Source organism: Pelophylax lessonae (genome assembly GCF_965119305.1).
Source record: "Pelophylax lessonae genome assembly, chromosome: 1".
Classification (NCBI taxonomy): Eukaryota; Metazoa; Chordata; class Amphibia; order Anura; family Ranidae; genus Pelophylax; species Pelophylax lessonae.
The window spans coordinates 794,092,477-794,114,641 of NC_138768.1; the positions used below are offsets into that span (position 1 = coordinate 794,092,477).

A 22,165-nucleotide genomic window follows, 5' to 3' on the forward strand; every position below is an offset into this window, starting at 1 on the left:
CCTTACGCTTACTGTATCTATGTCTTTGTTGTGGTACTTTATTATCAAGTTCTTTTCAATTAAAAAATGTTTAAAAGAAAAAGTCTTACCAGGGCTGCTGTTAGAAATTGCGGGGCCCCATACAGACTACCTGGCACGGCCCCCCCCCAAGAAAATATTAAAGACATATTTAGCTAAAATTACAACAAAATCACTATTATCAGACACAAAAATAACATAACTGGCATAATTCCTGCTAAATCTAAAAAAAAAAGGAATGTTAAATAAAAAAGAAGATGAGGTGAGAAAAATATACAGGCTGGGCAGTTGGAGCTCAGTGATCAGAGAGACAGAGAGAGAGAAAGAAAGTTACAATTTACAAATAAACTCCTGAGCAGAGATAAGTGCTGGGAGGGGGGCCACACAAGGGAGGGGGATTAGTGAGGGACAACTGTCTCTTTCTCAACAGATAAAAGCTGATAGCAGGGAGAGGGACAGATCAGATTCAGGTGCTAGAGGAAGATTTCTGTATTTGTTGTCCATCACTAATCCCCCTCTCTGCGTGGGCCCCCCTGTGTGCTTGGGCCCCCTACAAGAGGGCTGGTGGTCCCCCCTATCAGCGGCCCTGAGTCTTACACATGTGATATTGTCATACTCAGGAGGAGAAGCAATGTGTTTAGTGGTGTAATTCTACAGTAAGTACAGTAAAACCTTGGATTGAGAGTAACTTGGTTTGAGAGCATTTTGCAAGACAGGCTAATTTTTTTTTAAATTTTGACTTAATTACAGGCATACCGCACTTTTAAGTACACAATGGGACCAGAATATGTATGTAAAACGAAAATGTACTTAAAGTGAAGCAATACCTTTTTTCATTTCTCAATGCATGTAAATACACTAGCTCCATAGGAAATCTTGGTCAACTTGACATGGCATTGCTCCCAAACCATGTGACAAGGACACCAAGCTTGGAGAGCATGTTAAGGGGATCCAGGACTATGACATAGTAGATTACCTAGGCAAGCTGGCCAGCCACAAACAGGATATGTTGTAGTCCTGGGTCCCCTCTCGTGCTCCCTAAGTTTGGTATCCCTGTCACTTATGGTTTGGGAGCAGTGCCATGTCAAGCTGACCAAGATTTCCTATAGAAGCCAATGTTAAAAACCGGGAGTAGCTGTGTCCTTACTCGCGAGTGTACTTAAAGTGAGTGTACTTAAAGCGGCGTATGCCTGTACCAAGCGATGTCTGGATATACAAGTAGTGTCGTGTCACAACTGAGTAATAAAAAAGAGAAGAGGGGTGCCTATAAGTGTAGCAATATGGTTACATTTAATAAAGGTACAACATTTAGCAACTCACACGGTTGATGATTAAAACAGGCATATCTAAGTACGCAGGCATCCGGGGTAAAGCTGTCCACATAGACCGTCCTCCACACCGACCACCACCACCATCGACGTCATCCCTTCCACGCTGCGCTCCACGAGCGCTTCAAGCCTCTCTTTCAGATCACTGTACTGTAGGGTAATCTTCCCGGTCATGACTGCAGACTGATGGCGGTGCAGAGGATGATCAATGTGGACAGCTTTACCCCAGGTGCCTGCATACTTAGATGTGCCTGGTTTAATCATCGACCATGTGAGTTGCTAAATGTTGTACCTTCATAAAATGTAACCATATTGCTACACTTAGAGGCGCCTCCCTTCTCTTTTATACTATGTGGCTTCTTCTGGATTTTGCTTCTAATCTCCTTGTAGAGGCTGCCATTTGTGGATGGACATTATATAGTTACACAACCTCATTCAACAATCACATTGCTATAATCTTTTTATATGGACTATAAAGTTAAGGATTTAAGAATAAATGGTTGTGGAACGAATCATCTCAGTTTCCATTATTTTTTTTATGGAGAAATTTGCTTTGATAGAAGAGTGCTTTGGATTACAAGCATGTTTCCGGAATAAATTATGCTCACAATCCAAGGTTTTACTGTATGACCATGCTGTGTGTGTGAAATATCTTTTAAGATTGTAGACCACATCCACGCAATAAACAACTAACCCCAGATACAAACCAAATAAATTGACTACACTGAAAGTTTGGCAAAAAATCGCCATGACACTTTATTGGTTTAAACATATGAAAACAATTCACAATACTTTTATTATCTGCATAAAACAGCATAACTTTAATGAAACAAACAAAATGTAATTGCTCAGTTTTCATAACTCAAGCAACAGTACCGCATTTTGACATATATATTTGAATATAACATCCCCCCTAGAAGTCTAGGGTGACCCAACCACATTAAAGTGCTCATTAATAGGGCAGGAGGGAGGGAGCTCTTCTGCTGATGTTCTGCTACAGGAAAAAGGGCACACCTCAATCCAGAAGCAATTATATAGGTTTCCCAAAATTCCAGAATATTCCTAGAAATCCCATTGGTTCCCACTGAATCCTGCAGTTTACAAATTTAAAGCGGCAGTACCCGCCTATTGACTGCTAGCTTATCAGCTTATTTAAATTATAATTTAACAAAATTATGAATGGGATAGTCGCAATCTCAAGTAAGTGGGCCCACATTGAGCCCCCTTTTCCATTAAATTGACAACTTTGGGTAAAAAAAAAAAAAAAATTTATATTCTTTCTGCATTTTCAAAAACTTTTGTAAAAAAAAATGTCCTTAAAATACTCACCATGCCTCTTAAAAAATACCTTGGGGTGTTTACTCTAATTTGTAGGTATTTCTACTGTGATGGTACGCCAGGGCCTCCAAAACTGTGAATGGAAGACAGAAAATTAAACGCATAATTTATGCCCCTAGAAAGCCTGAAGGTGCTCCTTGGATTTTGTGTCTCTCCATGTGGCTAGGCTGTGAAAAAGTCTTTCACGTGTGGTATTGCCATACTCAGGAGGAGTAGCAGAATGTGTTTTGGGGTGTAATGCTAAGTAAGCTTATTTTGTGTGTTAGCAATATCTTATTAATTGACAACTTTGTGTAAAAAATACGATTTTGATTTTCATTCCACCTTTTCCAAAAACCTGTGTCAAATAACTGAAGCCTTCAAAAGACTTGGCATGCCTCTTAGGAAATAGCTTTGTGTGCTTTCCAAAATGTTGTTATTTTGTGGGTTTTTTCACTGTCCTGGCACTCCTGGGCCTCCAAAAATGTGATAGGTAGTCAGGAAATTATACTTGTACTTTATGGTCCTTAAAATCGCAAAGGTGCTCCTTGGCTTTTAGGCCGCTCCAACACCTATTTGTGATTATTATTAAAGCGGAGTTCCACCCAAAAGTGGAATTAGAAAGTAAAAAACAGTGGTGATTAATAACCATCAAAATAAAAATTCTGTCAATCTTAAAAAATGTTTTAAAATTAATTTTGGTACAATGGTATACGCATGACTGAGTATTTGTCATTCAAAGTGTGACAAGGCTCGGTAAAAACTGAAAAATGGCCTGGATTGAAAGGGAATGAAAGAGTTCTGTCTTGAAGTGGTTAATGTACTGTTAGTGCAGTTTGGCTACTCCCACCATTTGCCACTTTACTACTCTCCTCTGTGGCTTGTGGGAAGGAGTAGTTAAGGAAGTGAATACCTGAACTAATTCCCTGCAAATAAATGTTTTACAAACAGCCCTATGTAAAACAAGGGGCACTGCCCTTCCCTCTCACAGTGTTGTTGTCCAGGGAATTGATTCTAATTTTAATAAATACATAACTACCTTTAGTGGTATATTTACTATACGTGCTTGAATTTCTACTTTAGTATTGTCATTTTTGTTTTTCTCAGAAAGGAAGACTGAACTGTGACCCAACCTTCGAGCTAGAAGAGATGATTCTAGAGTCTAAACCTCTCCATAAGAAGAAAAAGAGATTAGCCAAGTACAAGTCAAGAGAGGCAGCCAAGGAAAGTTGTGCACTGGTAAGTATTTTCAGAAACTGTTAAAGCTCAATTCAATTCTCAAACCTTTATTCTCTTTATAGTCCTGTACTGTTGCATGTTATGATTTTATCCGATTTTTACTTGGAAATGCCTTCACTTTTGGAATGGAAATCTATTATGGTGTTCTATGCTGGTACTGAAAATTTAAAGCCACATCCCCCTTTATGGGTGTCCTCACACAGATTTGTAGTGCCGAGAAAGAGATGGGATGTATCTGACAAAGTCTGGTAAATTAGGCAATGAACTGGGCAGTGTGATCAAACTTTGGTGCCTGTTAGACTGCCTACTCATAGTTAGACCTCACTTTACAGCTGTTACAGGAAAGTGGAGGTGAGACATTAACCACTCACGAAAGGATTTGCCCCCTTAACCACTTAAGCCCCGGAGGATTTGGCTGCTAAACGACCATGGGGTATTTTGCGATTCGGCACTGCGTGACTTTAACGGACAATTGCGCGGTCGTGCAACGCTGTACCTAAACAAATTTGACGTCCTTTTTTCCCCACAAACAGAGCTTTCTTTTGGTGGTATTTGATCACCTGTGCGCTTTTTACTTTTTGCGCTATAAACAAAAAAAGAGCGTAAATTTTGCAAAAATAACAATATTTTTCACATTTTTTTATATGAAATTCCCCCCAAAAAAATGTAAAAATCTAAATTTTTTAAAATTTTCGGCCAATTTGTTTTATGCTACATATGTTTGGTAAAAAAAATCGCAAAAAGCGTATTTTTATTGGCTTGCGCAAAAGTTATCGTGTTTACTAACAAAGGGAAAGATTTTTGTCATTTTTGTTGTTTTTTTTTTTAACGCGTAATGGCGGCGATCTGCGATTTTTTTTTGCGGTACTGCGACATTGGGGCGGACAGATCGGACCCTTGACTGACATTTTTGACACTTTTGGGGTTACCAGTGACATTTCTACAGTAATCAGTGCTATAAATATGCACTGTTACTGTAAAAATACACTGGTAGTGAAGGGGTTAACTTTATTTGAGAGGGAGGGGCTGTGTGTGTCCCTAGGGGCGTGATTCTTACTGTGATTGGCTGTGACTTGAGGTGTAAGGACACTGATCAACGGTTCTACATACTAGAACTGTGTGATCAGTGTTTTTACACCGAGGAGAATGACAGGTGGCTTGTTTACACAAGCCGCCTGACTTTCTCCCTCTCCCCCGACGATCGCCGAGTGACCGGCGAACATCGGGTCCGCAGGTCACACGCGCGGGGGGGTCCGTGACCGCGCGGGAGCGGGACCGCGCCTCCGGCGGCACGCGCTCGCTCCCCAGACCCTCCCAGGCTAGTGACGTTAATTAACGTCACTCTGCCTGTGAGGGGCTGACCGCCGCAGTAAATTTACTTGCGGCGGTCGGCAAGCGGTTAATGACCAAGCCATTTTTTGTGATTCGGCACTGTATTACTGTAACAGAGAATTGTGCGGTCATGCGACGCTGTACCCAAATAAAATTGATGTCATTTTTTTCCCACAAATAGAATTTTCTTTTGGTGGTATTTGATCACCAGTCCGATTTTTATATATTGTGTTATAAACAAAAAAGAATGACAATTCTGCGAGGAAGAAAACCAATATTATTAAATTTCTGTTATATAACATTCCCAAAAAAATTATTTAAAAATCAAATTTTTTCATCCTTTTAGGCCAATTTGTATTCTGCTACATATTTTTGGTAAAAAAAAAATCCAAATAAGCGTATTTTGATTGATTTGCGCAAAAGTTATCGCGTTTACAAACTAGGGGAAAGATTTACAGTCAGGTCCATAAATACTGGGACATCAACACAATTCTAATCTTTTTGGCTCTATACACCACCACAATGGATTTTAAATGAAACAAACAAGGTGTGCTTTAAATGCAGACTTTCAGCTTTAATTTGAGGGTATTTTCATCCAAATCAGGTGAAAGGTGTAGGAGTTACAACAGTTTGTATATGTGCCTCCTACTTTTTAAGGGACCAAAAGTAATGGGACAATTGGCTGCTCAGCTGTTCCATGGCCAGGTGTATGTTATTCCCTCATTATCCCATTTACAAGGAGCAGATAAAAGGTTCAGAGTTCATTTAAAGTGTGCTATTTGCATTTGGAATCTGTTGCTGTCAACTCTCAATATGAGATCCAAAGAGCTGTCACTATCAGTGAAGCAAGCCATCATTAGGCTGAAAAAACAAAACAAACCCATCAGAGAGATAGCAAAAACATTAGGTGTGGCCAAATCAACTGTTTGGAACATCCTTAAAAAGAAAGAACGCACCGGTGAGCTCAGCAACACCAAAAGACCCGGAAGACCACAGAAAACACCCTTCACAACAGTTGGTCAGATCAAGAACACTCTCCAGGAGGTAGGTGTATGTGTGTCAAAGTCAACAATCTAGAGAAGACTTCACCAGAGTGAATACAGAGGGTTCACCACAAGATGTAAACCATTGGTGAGCCTCAAAAACAGGAAGGCCAGATTAGAGTTTGCCAAACAACCTCTAAAAAAGCCTTCCCAGTTCTGGAACAACATCCTATGGACAGATGAGTCAAAGATCAACTTGTACCAGAGTGATGGGAAGAGAAGAGTATGGAGAAGGAAAGGAACTGCTCATGATCCAAAGCATACCACATCATCAGTGAAGCATGGTGGTGGTAGTGTCATGGCGTGGGCATGTATGACTGCCAATGGAACTGGTTCTGTTGTATTTATTGATAATGTGACTGCTGACAAAAGCAGCAGGATGAATTCTGAAGTGTTTCAGGCAATATTATCTACTCATATTCAGCCAAATGCTTAAAAACTCATTGGACAGAGCTTCACTGTGCAGATGGACAATGACCCGAAGCATACTGCGAAAGCAACCAAATAGTTTTTTAAGGGAAAGAAGTGGAATATTATGCAATGGCCAAGTCAATCACCTGACCTGAATCCGATTGAGCATGCATTTCACTTGCTGAAGACAAAACTGAAGGGAAAATGCCCCAAGAACAAGCAGGAACTGAGGACAGTTGCAGTAGAGGCCTGGCAGAGCATGACCAGGGATGAAACCCAGTGTCTGGTGATGTCTATGCGTTCCAGACTTCAGGCTGTAATTGACTGCAAATGATTTGCAACCAAGTATTAAAAAGTGAAAGTTTGATTTATTATTGTTAATCTGTCCCATTACTTTTGGTCCTTTTGGGAGGCACATATACAAACTGTTGTAATTCCTACACCGTTCACCTGATTTGGATGTAAATACCCTCAATTTAAAGCTGAAAGTCTGCAGTTAAAGCACATCTTGTTTGTTTCATTTCAAATCCATTGTGGTGGTGTATAGAGCCAAAAAGATTAGAATTGTGTCGACGCCCCAATATTTTTGGACCTGACTGTATGTCTTTTTTTTTTAACTGACATTTTTTATACTTTTGGGGGGGACCAGTGACATTATTACAGTAATCAGTGCTAAAAATATGCACTGTTACTGTAATAATGACACTGGCAGGGAAGAGGTTAACCCAGGGGTGATTAAAGGGTTAATTGTGAGCCTAGTGGAGTGTTTTCTAACTGTATGGGGGAGGGACTTGTGAAATGAACACAGAGACCTATGATCCTAAATAGGAGGATCACAGGCACTCTATGTTATTTTCAGAGAGAACAACGGTCAGCTGTGTTTACAACAGCTGACTGTCGTTTTCTCTCAGCGGGGAGTGATCGCGGGTGCTTGACGGCAATGGCGACCGCTGGCCCCATGGATCCAAATCCCCACTGCCTAGTGGGGGTGGTTGCGTGACTCCGGCGGCGTGCGCTTGCCCCCAGGAGCGCTACCGCGAACCTGTATGGTGGTTCACGCAGCCGAGCCAACCTGCTGCAGTATATCTGCGGCGGGCGGTCGGCAAGTGGTTAAATGAAGGTTGTTAGCACAAGGTCTATCTGATTTTCTTTTTCTATGACTTAAAGTGTATGTTGTGGCAATAAAAAAAATATATGCAGCACATTTCTGTATTTAATGTACATTTCCCCATGCTTTATCCCTTTAAAGTGCATTCAAGTACCAAAAAATACCTGCTCTGATCTGTCATTTATGACAGGGGTAGCAATGGTGAACATGACTGGTCAGTGGCTCCCTGTGTTGTCTAGTCAACGTCGTCAGGCCGCAGGTCATTATGATTGACATGGATCTACATTGCTGGTCAGCATGACTGATGTTGTATTACATTGGAGGACATTGCGTTTTTTTTTTTTTTGTTTATAAGGAATTTATTTGCAGTTTGGGTGTTTTTTTTTTTACTTTTTCTTTTTTAATTTTTGAATGAGTAACAAAGAGTGCTAACAAGTGGCAGGATCCCCAGGTGAAAATAAAGAGAAAAAAGCCAAAAAAGGCTAATGTAGGCCCCTCAGCCAAGGACTGATCAGCTGCAATATATTACATTTTTGTTTTTGAGTTTAGATATGCTTTAATTACAGCTAGAGCGCAATAGTCATTTTGTAATTTGGATAAAATTAATGTTTCAGAGATGAGTTCATGTAAAATGTATTTAAGACTTGGGGCGTTAGTATATTTTATAATCAACATGCAGTGCCACAGGCTGTATACGGTCTGTCCATAAAAATGAACATTAGCCAAACTCAAAGCTCACGGCTGCTAATTTTATAGTAGAGCAACTATTTTCTACATCATTTGCACTGTAATGCCCATAGCCACAACTTCTCTGAACAGATATGAGACTAGACAGAGCACGCTCCAAGCAACAGAATTGTATTTGATCTTTGTGTGCAGTGTGGGCTATTGCAGCATTTTATTATTTTCTATAATATTCTTTGAGAACATTAACATTTAAATAATTGTTATTACTACCACTCCAGTAATAGGGTAAGAATGCTAATCAAGTAGAAAACATAATTTACATTTGAATCCCAACGTGGTACATTGCAGTAAAATGCAAATTGCAGAAAATAGAATTGAATTGATTTGATATTCCAGAAAATAATATAGTTTACTGTGTTATAAGGATTGCATAACAATGCTGGTTTTTGAAGTTATTTACTTAAAGATGAGGTCTATTAACTACTGCTTGTATCTAATATACTGTATAATCATATAATATGGACACATAATTGTTTCATTTTATGCCTTTTTTTTTTTTTTTACTTTTTTTGCAATACAAATGCAAGGTTTATAAAGCTATACTTTAAAAGACGTGCAATAAGGACTTCTTAGGCTCCTTTCACGCAAGGCTGTCTAGGGGTAGTGCATTCGTCCTGGCAACTTAGTGCACCCAGGAGGAACAGGTTCAGCATCCAGTGCCACTGCCTGCAGCCTGTCAAGGTCTATTGCAGGCCAAACCAAAGGTATTCAGGTTTTAAAGCCCTGTGCATTAAGATTAGGGGCCTAAAATGGTGTATTTCATAAAAAAATTTACAAAAACACAGCACAAACACCAGACGCACATTGGTAAAATGGTTTCAAGCCCTGAAATCTTGCCTCTTCTGTCTTCCAGAATGGACACCTGCAACAGTGCTTAGACACAGTGAGGAAAGAATTCATCATATTCAACAGGGAGAAGTGAGTATATTTATCAAACACATGCTCATGTTGAACAAGGAAAATTGCGTCTTGAAGCATTGTAGGTTATTTCTTAGCTGTTACTGGAAATGATTAATGATTGTGACAACAGGTGCAAAAGGGCCTTGCTGGCAGACTGTGTGCGGCTTCCCAGCGTGAGTCTGTTTATTGATTACATGGCTTTCTTGTCTGAAATACTGTAATATTCCACTTTCGCACTCCTACAATCCCAATTACTGGAAAGATTTAAGGCACATATTCAGAAACGAGTGTGCTGGGAATAAATCTCACCACGAAGAGGTCATACAGACTGGATCTTGACACCGTAATCCATACAGGCTGGGAAATGGTAGATTTACCACCCTATAAATACCTAAACGGACATTGCTACACCATGATTATAAGAAGTGCCTTCTACCTCTCATCAGCAAAAAGATGGAATAGAAGAACTCTGAAATAAAACGTACGGCTTCTAATGGTATAATTATCTAAACATTAAAATATATCTGAATAACAATTTTCTGAAGCTGGGATGGATGGTTACATACAAATCTGTTGCTTTCCTAAACATGACCATTAGTGATGATTGATATTCTAAAATTCAGCTTTGCTAGGTATTTTGCAGATTTAAACCTGAACTTTGCTGCTCTATGTTGACAGTTTCAATCAGCACAGTATGAGCCGAACTAGTAGAGGAGTTGAGACCTAAGAGGGAGACATTAAACTGAAATACCATTTTTAATAAGAAGTGAAACATGGAGGGGTTTATGGGGGGGAGGGGGGTGTTGCTGTAATACAATTGGGCAAATAAAGTCCTATGGTTCCTTTTTTGGGGAAGTTCCTTAAATACTTATTTTGGTCTATTACATGAAATGGGCCATGAGTCCTATTCCACAGTTCCCTGGATCCTTACTAGATAACTGCCCATTCACCTACTTGAGATCCATGGCTGAGAAGCAAAAGCAAAAAGTCTAAACTCTGGGGTGAAGCACAGGGCTCACAGGACATGGAGGAAGTAATTTCTGGTATGGATGAGCCAAGTCACTCATCACTGCAACAAACCTGAAGAATTAGTTGCTCAAGTCTGGTCTACATTTAGATCATTGGAGATTAATTGTAACTTGCTTTCTCAGTGTAAACCCCATAATTTCATCATCATGAATGTCCTATAAAGAACAGAAAAAAGCTCCCAACAAGTCATGGAGAGCTTATCACTGTCCATCTATCATTATGACAAGAATGAGAATGGCGAAAGACCACCTGAAGGTCCTAATTGTCTCAAAACTTCCAAATGAGTACTACTCCCATATGGATTAGCTCATTTTTATTACAGGTTGGGTCTTTTGTGTTTGTATTTTGATTCTTTTTAGCTTTGGATAGAAAAAACATTTAGGAAAACATTATCACACACAAAAATCAAGAGATGGCAAGAATATAAGGGCAAAATGAAAAGAAAAAAAAAACATCACTCAGTAGGCTGCATTTGAAGGCACAACAGAAAACAACCAAACTGCATCTCATTGTCAGGACCTGCTTAAAGTAGGCAATGCCAACCAGAACTTCAACAGCAGTAAGGAATGCAAGAGGCAGGTTGTTGGAAATAGTAAAAAGAACTTGTTGAGAATATTTCTATACTTATCTCTATACTTAGTTCTGTACTTACCTTTTTTTTATTATTTTATATTATTTTTATTATTCAGTCTGTTTCTAATACAGTATGCTGTGTGAATATATGTTTTTTTTTTTTTTTTTTTTGTCTATATGTAAAAATTGCATCAGTATTTTCCAAGATACAGGGCTTTGCAGGTCTCCTTTATCAAGGTAATACCATGCACATAAAAGTATATATATAGTGAGGTAAGGCATGGCATGCAAGTAAGTGGTGTCTGATGGCATAACCTAAAAGCAAACCCACAATGCTATATAGCATAAATATACCATATTATATATAAATACGAGTAAATAAGATTTGATTATGAAAAAAATAATAATGAAATATTAATTAATATGTATCCACAATATAGGCGGCAAAGGAACAACAACCAAAACCAAATTTTCACTGTTAGTTGGACACAACTTATAAAACATTTCCATATAAATGTCAATTGCGTACCACGGGGGATTCTGAGTGCATATTGTATCTGGCTGCTAGCACTTGGATGTGTCTGCTCTACATGATTGGGTCCAAGTGAAAGAGATGTGTGGGAATAAAAATAACAAACATACATACTCACCTAGATGGCTGCAGCATCGTTAACACAGATCCGATGCTGCAGCTGTCCCCCACCGCTTCTACATCGAGAATTCATTCTTAGGTCCACTCTGAGCATAGAGTGATCAGTCACCACTCTGTGTTCTGCCCCTTTAATGCTCACTGGAGCGCCAGATTGGGGAGGGGGCGGGAGATTCTCAGTGGTGCGCTGAGAGGCTGAGCCAGATGCCAGTCATCTGGGTGGATCCTGACATTAGTCATTAGGACTTTAGTCTGCTGTTGGCTCAATCTGGTTCACAGGAGTGCAAAGCAATCCTGTGACCCACAGGAGAAGTATGGCCAAAAGAGATTTGGCCATACTTTTCTTTTAACATATAAGACATGATAGGCACTAAGGTATATTATTGATCTATGATACAATCTGAGGTTCTTGCTGTTTGCGTGATGAGCGCTGTACATTAAATTACTTCAGGACATAATTACACAGCCTACCATGCTCTGGAAATGGAGAATTAATTTGAAGATTTCTTGGCTCTCAATTATCAGTAAATCATTTTTTTCTCGTTCCATGCCAACAAAACTTTGGCTTCTGAAGTCAGCAGGGCATGGCATACTTCCAATTATTGAGCTCCAACGGCAAGAGAGACTATCATTGTAAATATAAAAGAGCACACAGAGATGCTCTTCTGAACTTCAGCTGTAACTTTGATAATGATGAGCTGTATCAGAACTTAGTAACTTTCTAACAGTGTTTCAGAGATGGGGTTCAAGGTTTGAATTTTATCAGGAATACCATTTCTATGCAGTTAGCATGTTCCCCCTAGTTTATATGGGTTTTCTCCTAAAATACTTACTTGGCTTTTTCCTAATATTGACTTTAGAATGTATTATTATATTAGTTCAAGTAGGGCCCTCTGAGGACATCGCCTTGCCAACTGCTATAGCCACAATAACAATATATGGCATTGCAGGATCTATGTGCAGTTTTTAAAAGGGGTCTGTTTATGAAGAGTATAATTGTGATAATTGCAAGGTTTTTATAGCAAATCTAAAGCCAAAACCAAAAATGAATACTCTTTATTGCAGCGTCCTTAGAAAAGGTGAAACCATTAGTTTTATTTTTTGAGTCTCTGATAAGTCCCCTGCTGCAGACGCCCAGGCTATCATATCTACCATATCTACCAGGCTAGGGATGTGGGAATGAGACCCTTTCCAAACATAGGGACGAGGTGGCTTCCTAGGGGAGGCACCCTGGCAAGGTACCCTCAATAAGTTGAGGTCATATAGTCTGGGATGGTTCAGGCTTCCCAGGGGATGCACCCTGGCAAGGTACCCTCAATAAGTTGAGGTCATATAGTCTGGTATGGTTCAGGAAGTGGAGAACATGTTCGTTATTCCTCCCTTTCCTTGCCAGCCAGGCTGCATGCTTGGATAAGGGTGTGGTGTGGATGCTGGGGGGGACCCCACAAAGTTTTTTTACACACAGAAGCAGTCTAGCTGGGAACTGTCATTTAGTAGCAATAGCTTTTTGCATAAATGTCACTTTAGTGGGAGTACATTGTACAGGTGAGCAACTTCACATGCAGGTTTAATGTATCACTTGCGTTATTCTTTATACCGCGTTAATAGACCCACTCCTTGCTGAATAGAACGGTGTACCTTTTTTTGCATTGGTGCATTGACAGTTGCTAGCTAATTTAACTTTTAAAAATTCAAGGTTTAGTTCCAATGGACTTGTGGTTTAGGCACCACGTTTAATATTTGTGGACTTTTTTAAATGTTTAACAAACATCCAGTGAACTGAGTTTTTCCTGGTTCGCTCATCACTACCTGTGAATAACACTTACCTACACTGGGTAGCTACAGTTATTTCACCAGAAATGAATATAGTGTATTGCTCATCTCGATGACATGGGCAGAAACTATAGCCGGTGAGTGTTGCTTCACCTTCAGCAGCCCCGGTTCTCTAAAGTGGTTTTAAACCCAAAACCAAAATGTAATATATTGCAGTTTACCAATTCTTAGATGTGGTGGCTGCATTCATTTTTTGGTGTTTGCCCTCTGTTTTCACCTGGTGATCTGACCAGTAATACATCCCCTGTATTGGGAGTAAAGAAGCACAGGGGGCACATTTGGACAGCAGCATTGTCAATCTGGGTGGGAGGGGAGCATTAGATTGTACTAGCAGATTTAAATACACTAAAATATTGATTCCAAACTCCAGCAAGCAATTTATATGTGTAGGACTGTCCCCAAGGGGCTTGCTGTATGATGACTTGTTGGGCCTTCTCTGATTACCAGAAGACAGTCACAAAGTGTACAGTCCACACATTCATCCTTACTCCCATGGGCTCGTTACTCAAAAAACAGTCCAGGGGTTTTGGTTTTTAGTATTTATTGTGGAACTTGACCATACTGCCACATGTATATAAAAGGGTTAAGCCTCCTTGCTCTTTCTCTGGCAATAGACTTGGTGAACTAGATTATGTTCAGGATACTCTCTAGCATCCACTTTACTGACACCCGTCCACTGACACTTCTAGCTGCAGGGTTGGCCCCCTTAGGTCAGGCCCATTGACACAGAACTGTACTCACTGTATGCAGAGACAGATCCTTCCAGTGTCTCCCTTCCAATCAGCTTTACAGAACCACCGGGTTCAGTTCCTCTGACTCTTTAGGCCCTGAGGTCAACTACCTGAGGCAGCATGGCAACTTCTACAGAGGAGGAGGCAGCTGCCCCCTCACTCCGGGACTCCGCTCTCCAGCTGAAAGACCCCGAGCACATGTGCTCATGGCATATTTACAGTATCCCAGCATGAACCGAGGCACTTTCCTCTGCCATTTACCAGGGCTGTACTAAATGCCTGTGCACTGATTTGTCAGGTTTCCTCCCACTGTCCAATATGCCTCCCTATTGGACCAGTTGGAAACACTGCAGACAAACTGAGTTGCACCTGAGCACATTGAGCAGACCTCACTAGCACTGCTGTCTGGTAGGCAGAGAATACAGATTTAAATGACAATCCTTCTGGTAAACAGACAGAATCCAAAACTATACTCTCTCTCTCTCTAGCGCCTACCCAGGAGGGTGCTACATCCACCCCCCGCTAAACTGAGCCATGTCCTCACTACCTATGGGCATCTGACCCTACAAAAATACATATACAAAAATGTACACGGAGTATCCCACAAACTTGGAAAGGGGGAATGGGAGATAACACATGTACAGGGCCATGGGGCATACCCCATATGTTACCCGTTAATACAATAAATTAAGTGAAAAAATATATATCTCTGCTGTACAATATTTACACATAGGAAGGTACCAGGTGCAATAACACCCTAGGAGGGTGCTATATCAGCAATAATTTTTTTTTCTTTTGCGATAAAGGTTTTACATAAATAAATAAGAGCTGGCCATTGTAAGCACCCCTGTCAGTGCCTACTGGAGCTTGGTTTTCTGCCAAGTCTTGGTACACAATATTAAAATTTCTGGCTAGTGAAGTTAACAGAAAAGAGGAAAAGAGTAACTGTGATGTTCTGCAGGATCAGGCATGTGGCGTCGTACTGTGAGTGGGTATGTGTCAATATGAAAGCCAGAGACTGGTGGTGGACTGGGCAGGCAGTAAGACAGCGTTATCCAGAAACATACCAAGGTCAGATCAGGCAGCAGGCACATGGTAATCCAAAACAGCCAGAGGTCAGGGTGAGCAGCAGATAAGCATAATCCAGAAATAGCGTAAGCTCAAATGTAGATGGCAGTCCAAACAGTAGTCCAAATTATGGGCAAGGGATCAGTAACAGGCGAATTCAAATGCAGGGAAAGGCAGACAGGAACTAACTAATCAAGGGTCGGGAACCAGGTAGCTAAGTGTACTCACAAGCCCAGAGCTCTGATGATTTAGTAAAGGGCTTATTCATACTTGGAGTTGGGGGCAGTAGAAACATGTGGAAGAGCCACAGTTTTATTGCCCCCAACTGCTTCCCTTTAAACTAAATAAGCATCGGACATTCCACACATTAATGCATAGCAAGAATTACACCCCCTGTCACAATTGGTGAATAGGGCCACTCCACAATTACGTGCTTTGCACACTGTTGCAGTGTGGTGGTGTGAGTTATCGTTTAGGGTAAAATAGGGTGAAATGATGATGTCACGTACCTGGTAGGTGAGCCTGACGTGTAGAGGAGGGCCTCTCGTACAACTCTGGCTCGTGGGCCTCTGATAGTGAGACAGCGGCCACAGAAGCACGGTGACGTAGGAGTGCCTGTAATCAGTCCAGTAGTAGCGTGGCCGCAGTGAGCGGGCTGGTATGAGACTGCTGGAAGCGAGCTTGCTGGGCTGGAGTTGTAGCAGGCCGGATGAGCAGGGTGCAGGGTCAAACAAGCCGGGTAGGTAATGGTCGGGCAGGAAGGACATAGACGATAGGCAGCAGAGTAATTGGGTCACAAGCCGGGTCGGTACCAGGAGAGCAGCAATGCAGGATCAACAGGCAGAAATGAAATCCAGAAGACAAGCCAGGGTCAGGGTAGGAAGCAGACAAGCACAGGTTAGAGACAACAAGCCGGATCAAGATCAGAGGTCACAGGAAGTCAGGAACAGTACACAGGAAGCTGCAGACCAAACAGCAATGAATCCATGCAGAGAGTCAGTTTAAATAGCCAGCTTGGCGCCATCTAATGGCGGAAAGTTCTAACTACCTTATGGACTTCTCTGACATTGCCCCCTCCCAATGGGCAACCTCCGGGTGCCCAACTGGCTCTTCTTCTGGGGATGGCTGCGAAAGAAGGCACAAATCAAATCTGTGGCGTGCACATTATGTGCAGGTTCCCAGGAATTTTCCTCTGGACCATACCCCTTCCATTTGATCAGATACTGTATCTGACCCCTTCTCTTCCTACAGTCTAGGATAGCCTCGATCTCAAATTTCTCATCCCCGTTAACAATTACAGGTGCAGGGGGTCCTGATCTGCGATCAGGAAAGGGATCTGGCACTGCAGGTTTTAACAACGATACATGGAACACTGGGTGTATTCTAAAGGACTCTGGTAAGGTTAGCTCATAGGAAACATCATTAATTTTTCTCCTTACCGGAAATGGTCCTACGAACTTCGGTGCCAGCTTCTTCGAGGGACATGCCAACTTCAGGTTTGTTGTAGCGAGCCATACTTGGTCTCCTGGCCGTAGGAGTAGCTCTCCCCTTCTTTTCTTATCAAACACCCTCTTGTTGTCCTCTTGTGCCTTTGCGATGGTTTCCTGTAACAACAAGTTATTAAGGGAGAAAAAATCCAGCGTACTCTGGACGGCTGAAACAGAGGATTCTGGAACAAGATCAGGTAAGAAGGTAGGGTGAAATCCATAATTAGCGAAAAATGGGGACTGCTTGGTGGCGGAATGACTGGCATTGTTATAGGCAAACTCTGCTAGCGGCAACAGCGATACCCAGTCGTCTTGGACAAAGGAGGTAAAGCATCTGATGTACTGCTCCAGAGTTTGGTTAGTCCGCTCTGTTTGTCCATTGGTCTGTGGGTGATAAGCTGAAGATAGGGAAAGTTCAATTTTTAAAGTTCCGCACAAAGCTTTCCAGAATCTGGATGTAAACTGGACACCCCGGTCTGATACAATGTTTGCAGGGACTCCATGGAGCCTGACAATTTCTTTGATAAAAACCCGAGCAGTCTCAGCAGCAGATGGAGTACTCTTCAGGGGTAAGAAATGAGCCATCTTTGATAGGCGATCCACTACCACAATGATAGCGGTACAGCCTTCAGACGGTGGAAGTTCGACTATAAAATCCATGGAAATCATCTTCCAGGGCCTGTCAGGTACGGGCAAGGGTCTAAGTAACCCCCAGGCCTTATTACGAGTAGTCTTACTCCGGATGCAAGTTGTACATGCATTTACATAGGCCTTGCAATCTTTCTCTAATCCCGGCCACCAGAATGTGCGTTGCACCAACTCAGAAGTCTTGTGAATCCCGAAATGGCCTGCCAAAGGATGATCATGACAAATTCCTACGACAACTACCCAAATTCTTTCTGGTACAAAAATCTGTTCCCCTTTCCATAACAGTCCATTCCTTGGCTGTAACGTGACCCCTGGAGGGCTGTGCGTTCCTGCAGAAGCCTGCTGTAGTTGTGACAGAAGGTCAGATTGCAACAAAAGAAAGTTCCCGGCTGGTAAAATAGTGTCTGGAACTGGTAAGTCTCTAGGGTCCTCAAACATGCGGGACAAGGCGTCGGGGTTGGTGTTCTTTGACCCTTGTCTATAAGTAATGTGGAATATAAATCTTGAAAAAAAAAGTGCCCAGCGGGCTTGGCGTGGCTTGAGGCGTTTTGCTGATCGCAGATACTCTAAGTTCTTATGGTCTGTGTAGATCAGTATCGGGTGGGTGGCTCCTTTCAGCAAATACCTCCATTCCTCCAAAGCGACTTTAATTGCAAGGAGCTCTCGATCTCCCACATCATAATTTCTTTCTGCTGGGGTGAGTTTCCTTGAAAAGAATGCAACTGGATGGACCACATCCTTGAGGCCTTGACGCTGTGATAGAACTGCTCCCACAGCGCTTTCTGATGCATCCACCTCCACGATAAAGGGTAAGGATGAATCTGGATGACTTAGGACAGGAGCAGTGGTAAAACGTTTCTTTAATGTCTCAAAGGCGGCCTGTGCCTCAGTAGTCCAGCAAAAACGAATACCCTGCTTGGTGAGACATGTGATAGGAGAGATGATGGCTGAGAAGTTCCTGATGAATTTGCGGTAGAAATTGGCGAATCCTACAAATCATTGGATCCCTTTCTTGTCCGTGGGAGCTGGCCAGTCAAGGATTTAAGAATTAAGCCCAAAAACTGGATGCTTCGTTGCTCAAAGTCGCATTTTTCGGCTTTGGCATAGAGTCCATGCTGGCGCAGCCGACATAGCACATCTTTAACATGTCTACGGTGCACCTCTAGGGAAACAGAAAATATCAGGATGTCATCCAGGTAGACAACGACAAAGATATCAAGGAAGTCTCTAAAAATGTCATTGAGGAAGTGCTGGAAAGTAGCTGGTGCGTTGCATAAACCGAAAGGCATAACTAAGTATTCAAAGTGCCCGAATCAAGTTCGGAATGCAGTCATAGGTGTGCGCAGCCTATTGCATTAGGGTGTGCACCCCAAAGTTTAAATACACATGCATGTGTTTGCCTACATGTATATGGCTCCGGTACATTCCTCTCCCTGCTGGCAAAGTGAAATAGAAGTGTGTGGCACTTCTCTTATGGCAGAGCAGGTCCGAGGGAGATCTTTCCCATCTCCTCACTGGCAAACAGAGCGATAATGCTAATGTGCCCTAGGTGTTTAGGGTGTGCCCAGGCACACCCGTCACACCCTGTGCGCACGCCTATGAATGCAGTCTTCCATTCATCCCCTTTCTGCATACGGACCAAGTTGTAGGCCCCTCTCAAGTCCAATTTTGTAAAAACCATGGCAGATTTTAGCCTTTGAAACAGTTCAGGAACCAAAGGAAGAGGATAGCGATTTTTCACTGTAATCTTGTTTAAGTCGCGGTAATCTATACATGGTCTCAAGGAATGATCTTTTTTCTCTACAAAGAATATACCTGCACCGGCCGGTGAGGTAGAAGGCCGGATAAACCCCTTCTGCAGGTTTTCATCAATGTAGTCCTTCAAGGCCCCTAGTTCCCGTTTGGACAAGGGGAAGATGCGTCCAAAAGGGATTTCGGCTCCAGGAAACAGCTCGATGGGGCAATCATAGGGTCTGTGTGGAGGAAGAGCATCTGCTCCCGTTTGCTCAAAACATCTAAGTATTCATGGTAGGGCTTTGGAACCACTTGGCACAACTCTGCATCTGAGTCAACGCACAACAAGGTAGTTGATGATGGAATTGACGCTGTTATGCAATGTTCTTGGCAATATGGTGACAAAAACTGGACATTTCCAGAGTTCCAATCAATCTGAGGGTTGTGCGCCTGTAGCCAGGGTAGGCCCAAGATGACAGGAAATAACGGTGAAGAAATTGCGTCAAGACGCAGTAGTTCCTGATGGTTATTGGAAGTGATGGTCAGGATTGGTGGGGTCTCTTTGGTTACAAGTCCTGATTTAATGCAAGACCCATCAGCCAGGAACACGGTGAGGCCTTATCCTCTGGTTTGCAATGGAATGCGTTGTTGAGCTGCGAAGGACAGGTCGATGAAACAGCTACAAGCTCCTGAATCAATAATAGCGGTCACGGACACAGTCCTTCCAGGAAGCCGGAAAGAGATGGGCAGAGCTATGTGAGCTGAGCTGGCAGGTAACGGTGACTGGTTAACTGAAGAAACGGAGAGACACTTACGCCACTTAGCTGGGCAGGTGCGCACATAGGGACCGGCTTCTCCGCAGTACAAGCAAAGGTTATTTACACGTCGGCGTGGACATTCTTCTGGAGTCAATGAAGGGCGAATCAGACCTGATTGCATGGGTTCAGGTAATTCTGGAGCAGGTGGAGCAGAATTTCCGAAGACCGGGTTGGAAGGGACAGAATTCCTATGTAACATCCATTCCGGGCGGAACTGTTGTGTAGATCTTTCAGATCTGCGTTTACGTAAGCGGCGATCAATCTGAATTGAAAGAGTAATTAACCCTTCCAGGGAACTTGGCACTCCAACCCGGGCAAGCTCATCCTTAAGACTTTCTGAGAGACCCAAACGAAACTTGTGACGCAGGGCTGCATCGTTCCAAGCGGTATCTGCGCTCCAGTGTCGAAAGTCAGTGATGTAGTCTTCAACTGCTCTGCGGCCTTGCTGGAGAGCATGTAGAGCTGCCTCAGCGGTGGTGGTCCGCTGTGGGTTGTCATATAGCCATGACATGGCGTCAAACAATAATTGCATGGTATTGAGTTGTGCGTTATTCTCTTCTAACAACTGGTGGGCCCAAGACTGTGGTTCATCTTGAAGCAGAGAGATGATGAATCCTACCTTAGTGGATTCCAGGGAAAAAGTCAGTGGCTGCAGAGCAAAGTAAAGTTGACATGCGTTTCGGAACGCTCTAAACTTACTCTGGTCACTGGAAAACCTCTCAGGGGTTGGTACTTGAGGTTCAGGGGATAACATCATTACTGTAGGATTGGTTACAGTGCCAGCTTGAATACCAGATGCGGCAGAGGTGGGAACTGAGGCAGGAATAGTTGTTGGTGTAGTCCAGGACAGAACACGTTCCTCCAGATGAACATATCCTTCCTGTAGCGTCTTAACTGCTTGAGAAAGCGCAGCGAGGTGCTGACAGATTTCATCCACTGGAGAGGGTCCTCTTGCAGGCTCAGTCATGGCTGTTTGGTACTGTCACGTACCTGGTAGGTGAGCCTGACGTGTAGAGGAGGGCCTCTCGTACAACTCCGGCTCGTGGGCCTCTGATAGTGAGACAACATAATGCCTTCCCACCGTCTGTCAAATGTCTTGTCAACCTCAGCTCAAGTTTTTTTTTAAAGCTGATATTTAGGGCACAAGCCTTTCAAAGCAGTTACTTAAATGACAATCTATCCACAAATAGAGCTTCTGTGCGTATGCACTTCTGAGCCGGGCTGTATGTGTCCATAGACCCACAGCACTGGTAAGCCACTCCTCCGGTAATTTGTCCCAGGAGTTTGACGCACAGCAGCAGGCGCCTATGGCTCCCACTGCCCTCGGTGTCTCTTGTGAGACCAGGAAGTGAGAGGAGCAGTGCTGGAGCCGAGTCAGTGCTGGGGCGGTGACAGGAGTCAGATAAGTGTTAGGGATGGGGGGGAGGGGGGATTACTAGGGCATTTTTTACTTTAATGCAGAGAACCCTTACCCTTGAATAATGACTTAAGAAATAATTGTGATTTAAAAAGTGACAGGCAATGAGAGTAAAGGGGTTTTAAAAATTTGAAGCAAAAGATCCTTTAAAGCCTAAATAAAAAGTGCACATATCTCAACACAATCACACTGGAGACAAACTATCACAAACTCTATAAACAACAAACATGAACAGCAGGGTGCTACCTGAATATAGTATATTAACATATTTATTGTGGTGAAAGACAAGTGGCTACTCACATTGTGAAAATTAGGCTCATCACATAGTAAGGGCTTTCGATGGAAAGTCTCCCAACAACAGGAAACCTCAGACCAGGATAGAAACACTGGGTGGTTGGATAGATACACTTGCAGGACTAAGAGAACACACCATGGTACAAAACTAATTGCAGAAGTAAATGCTCTTTGAAACATTAGTAAATTGGCAACTCACACGAGAAGAAGAAATGGCACTTTTTGTATGTAATCCGTGAGCGGTCAGCTCATGCATCTGGGATTGGGGGTCTCTTCCTAAATTTGGTAGCCTGGAAAGTCTGGACATAAGGCTGGATGACAGCTTGGATGAAAGTGGAAACCAACAAGATGGCGGGGGGCTTCTGTGGGATGCAGAGCTGACCAGAAGGGATGTCATTGGCATGTCGGCGGGCTAAACATTGCATTTCAAGGATGCCCAAG

At 42.5% G+C, this 22,165-nt stretch overlaps 1 protein-coding gene across 1 annotated transcript in view; it reads left to right on the plus strand.

The window, feature by feature from the left end:
- The window catches only part of STK32B (serine/threonine kinase 32B), a 391,673-nt gene that overhangs the window by 364,060 nt on the left and 5,448 nt on the right, over positions 1 to 22,165 (plus strand). Inside the window, exons 10-11 of the mRNA XM_082263144.1 lie at positions 3,771 to 3,902; positions 9,397 to 9,461. Coding sequence (XP_082119270.1) covers positions 3,771 to 3,902; positions 9,397 to 9,461 — 197 coding nt within the window. The remainder of the gene's footprint in view (positions 1 to 3,770; positions 3,903 to 9,396; positions 9,462 to 22,165) is intronic.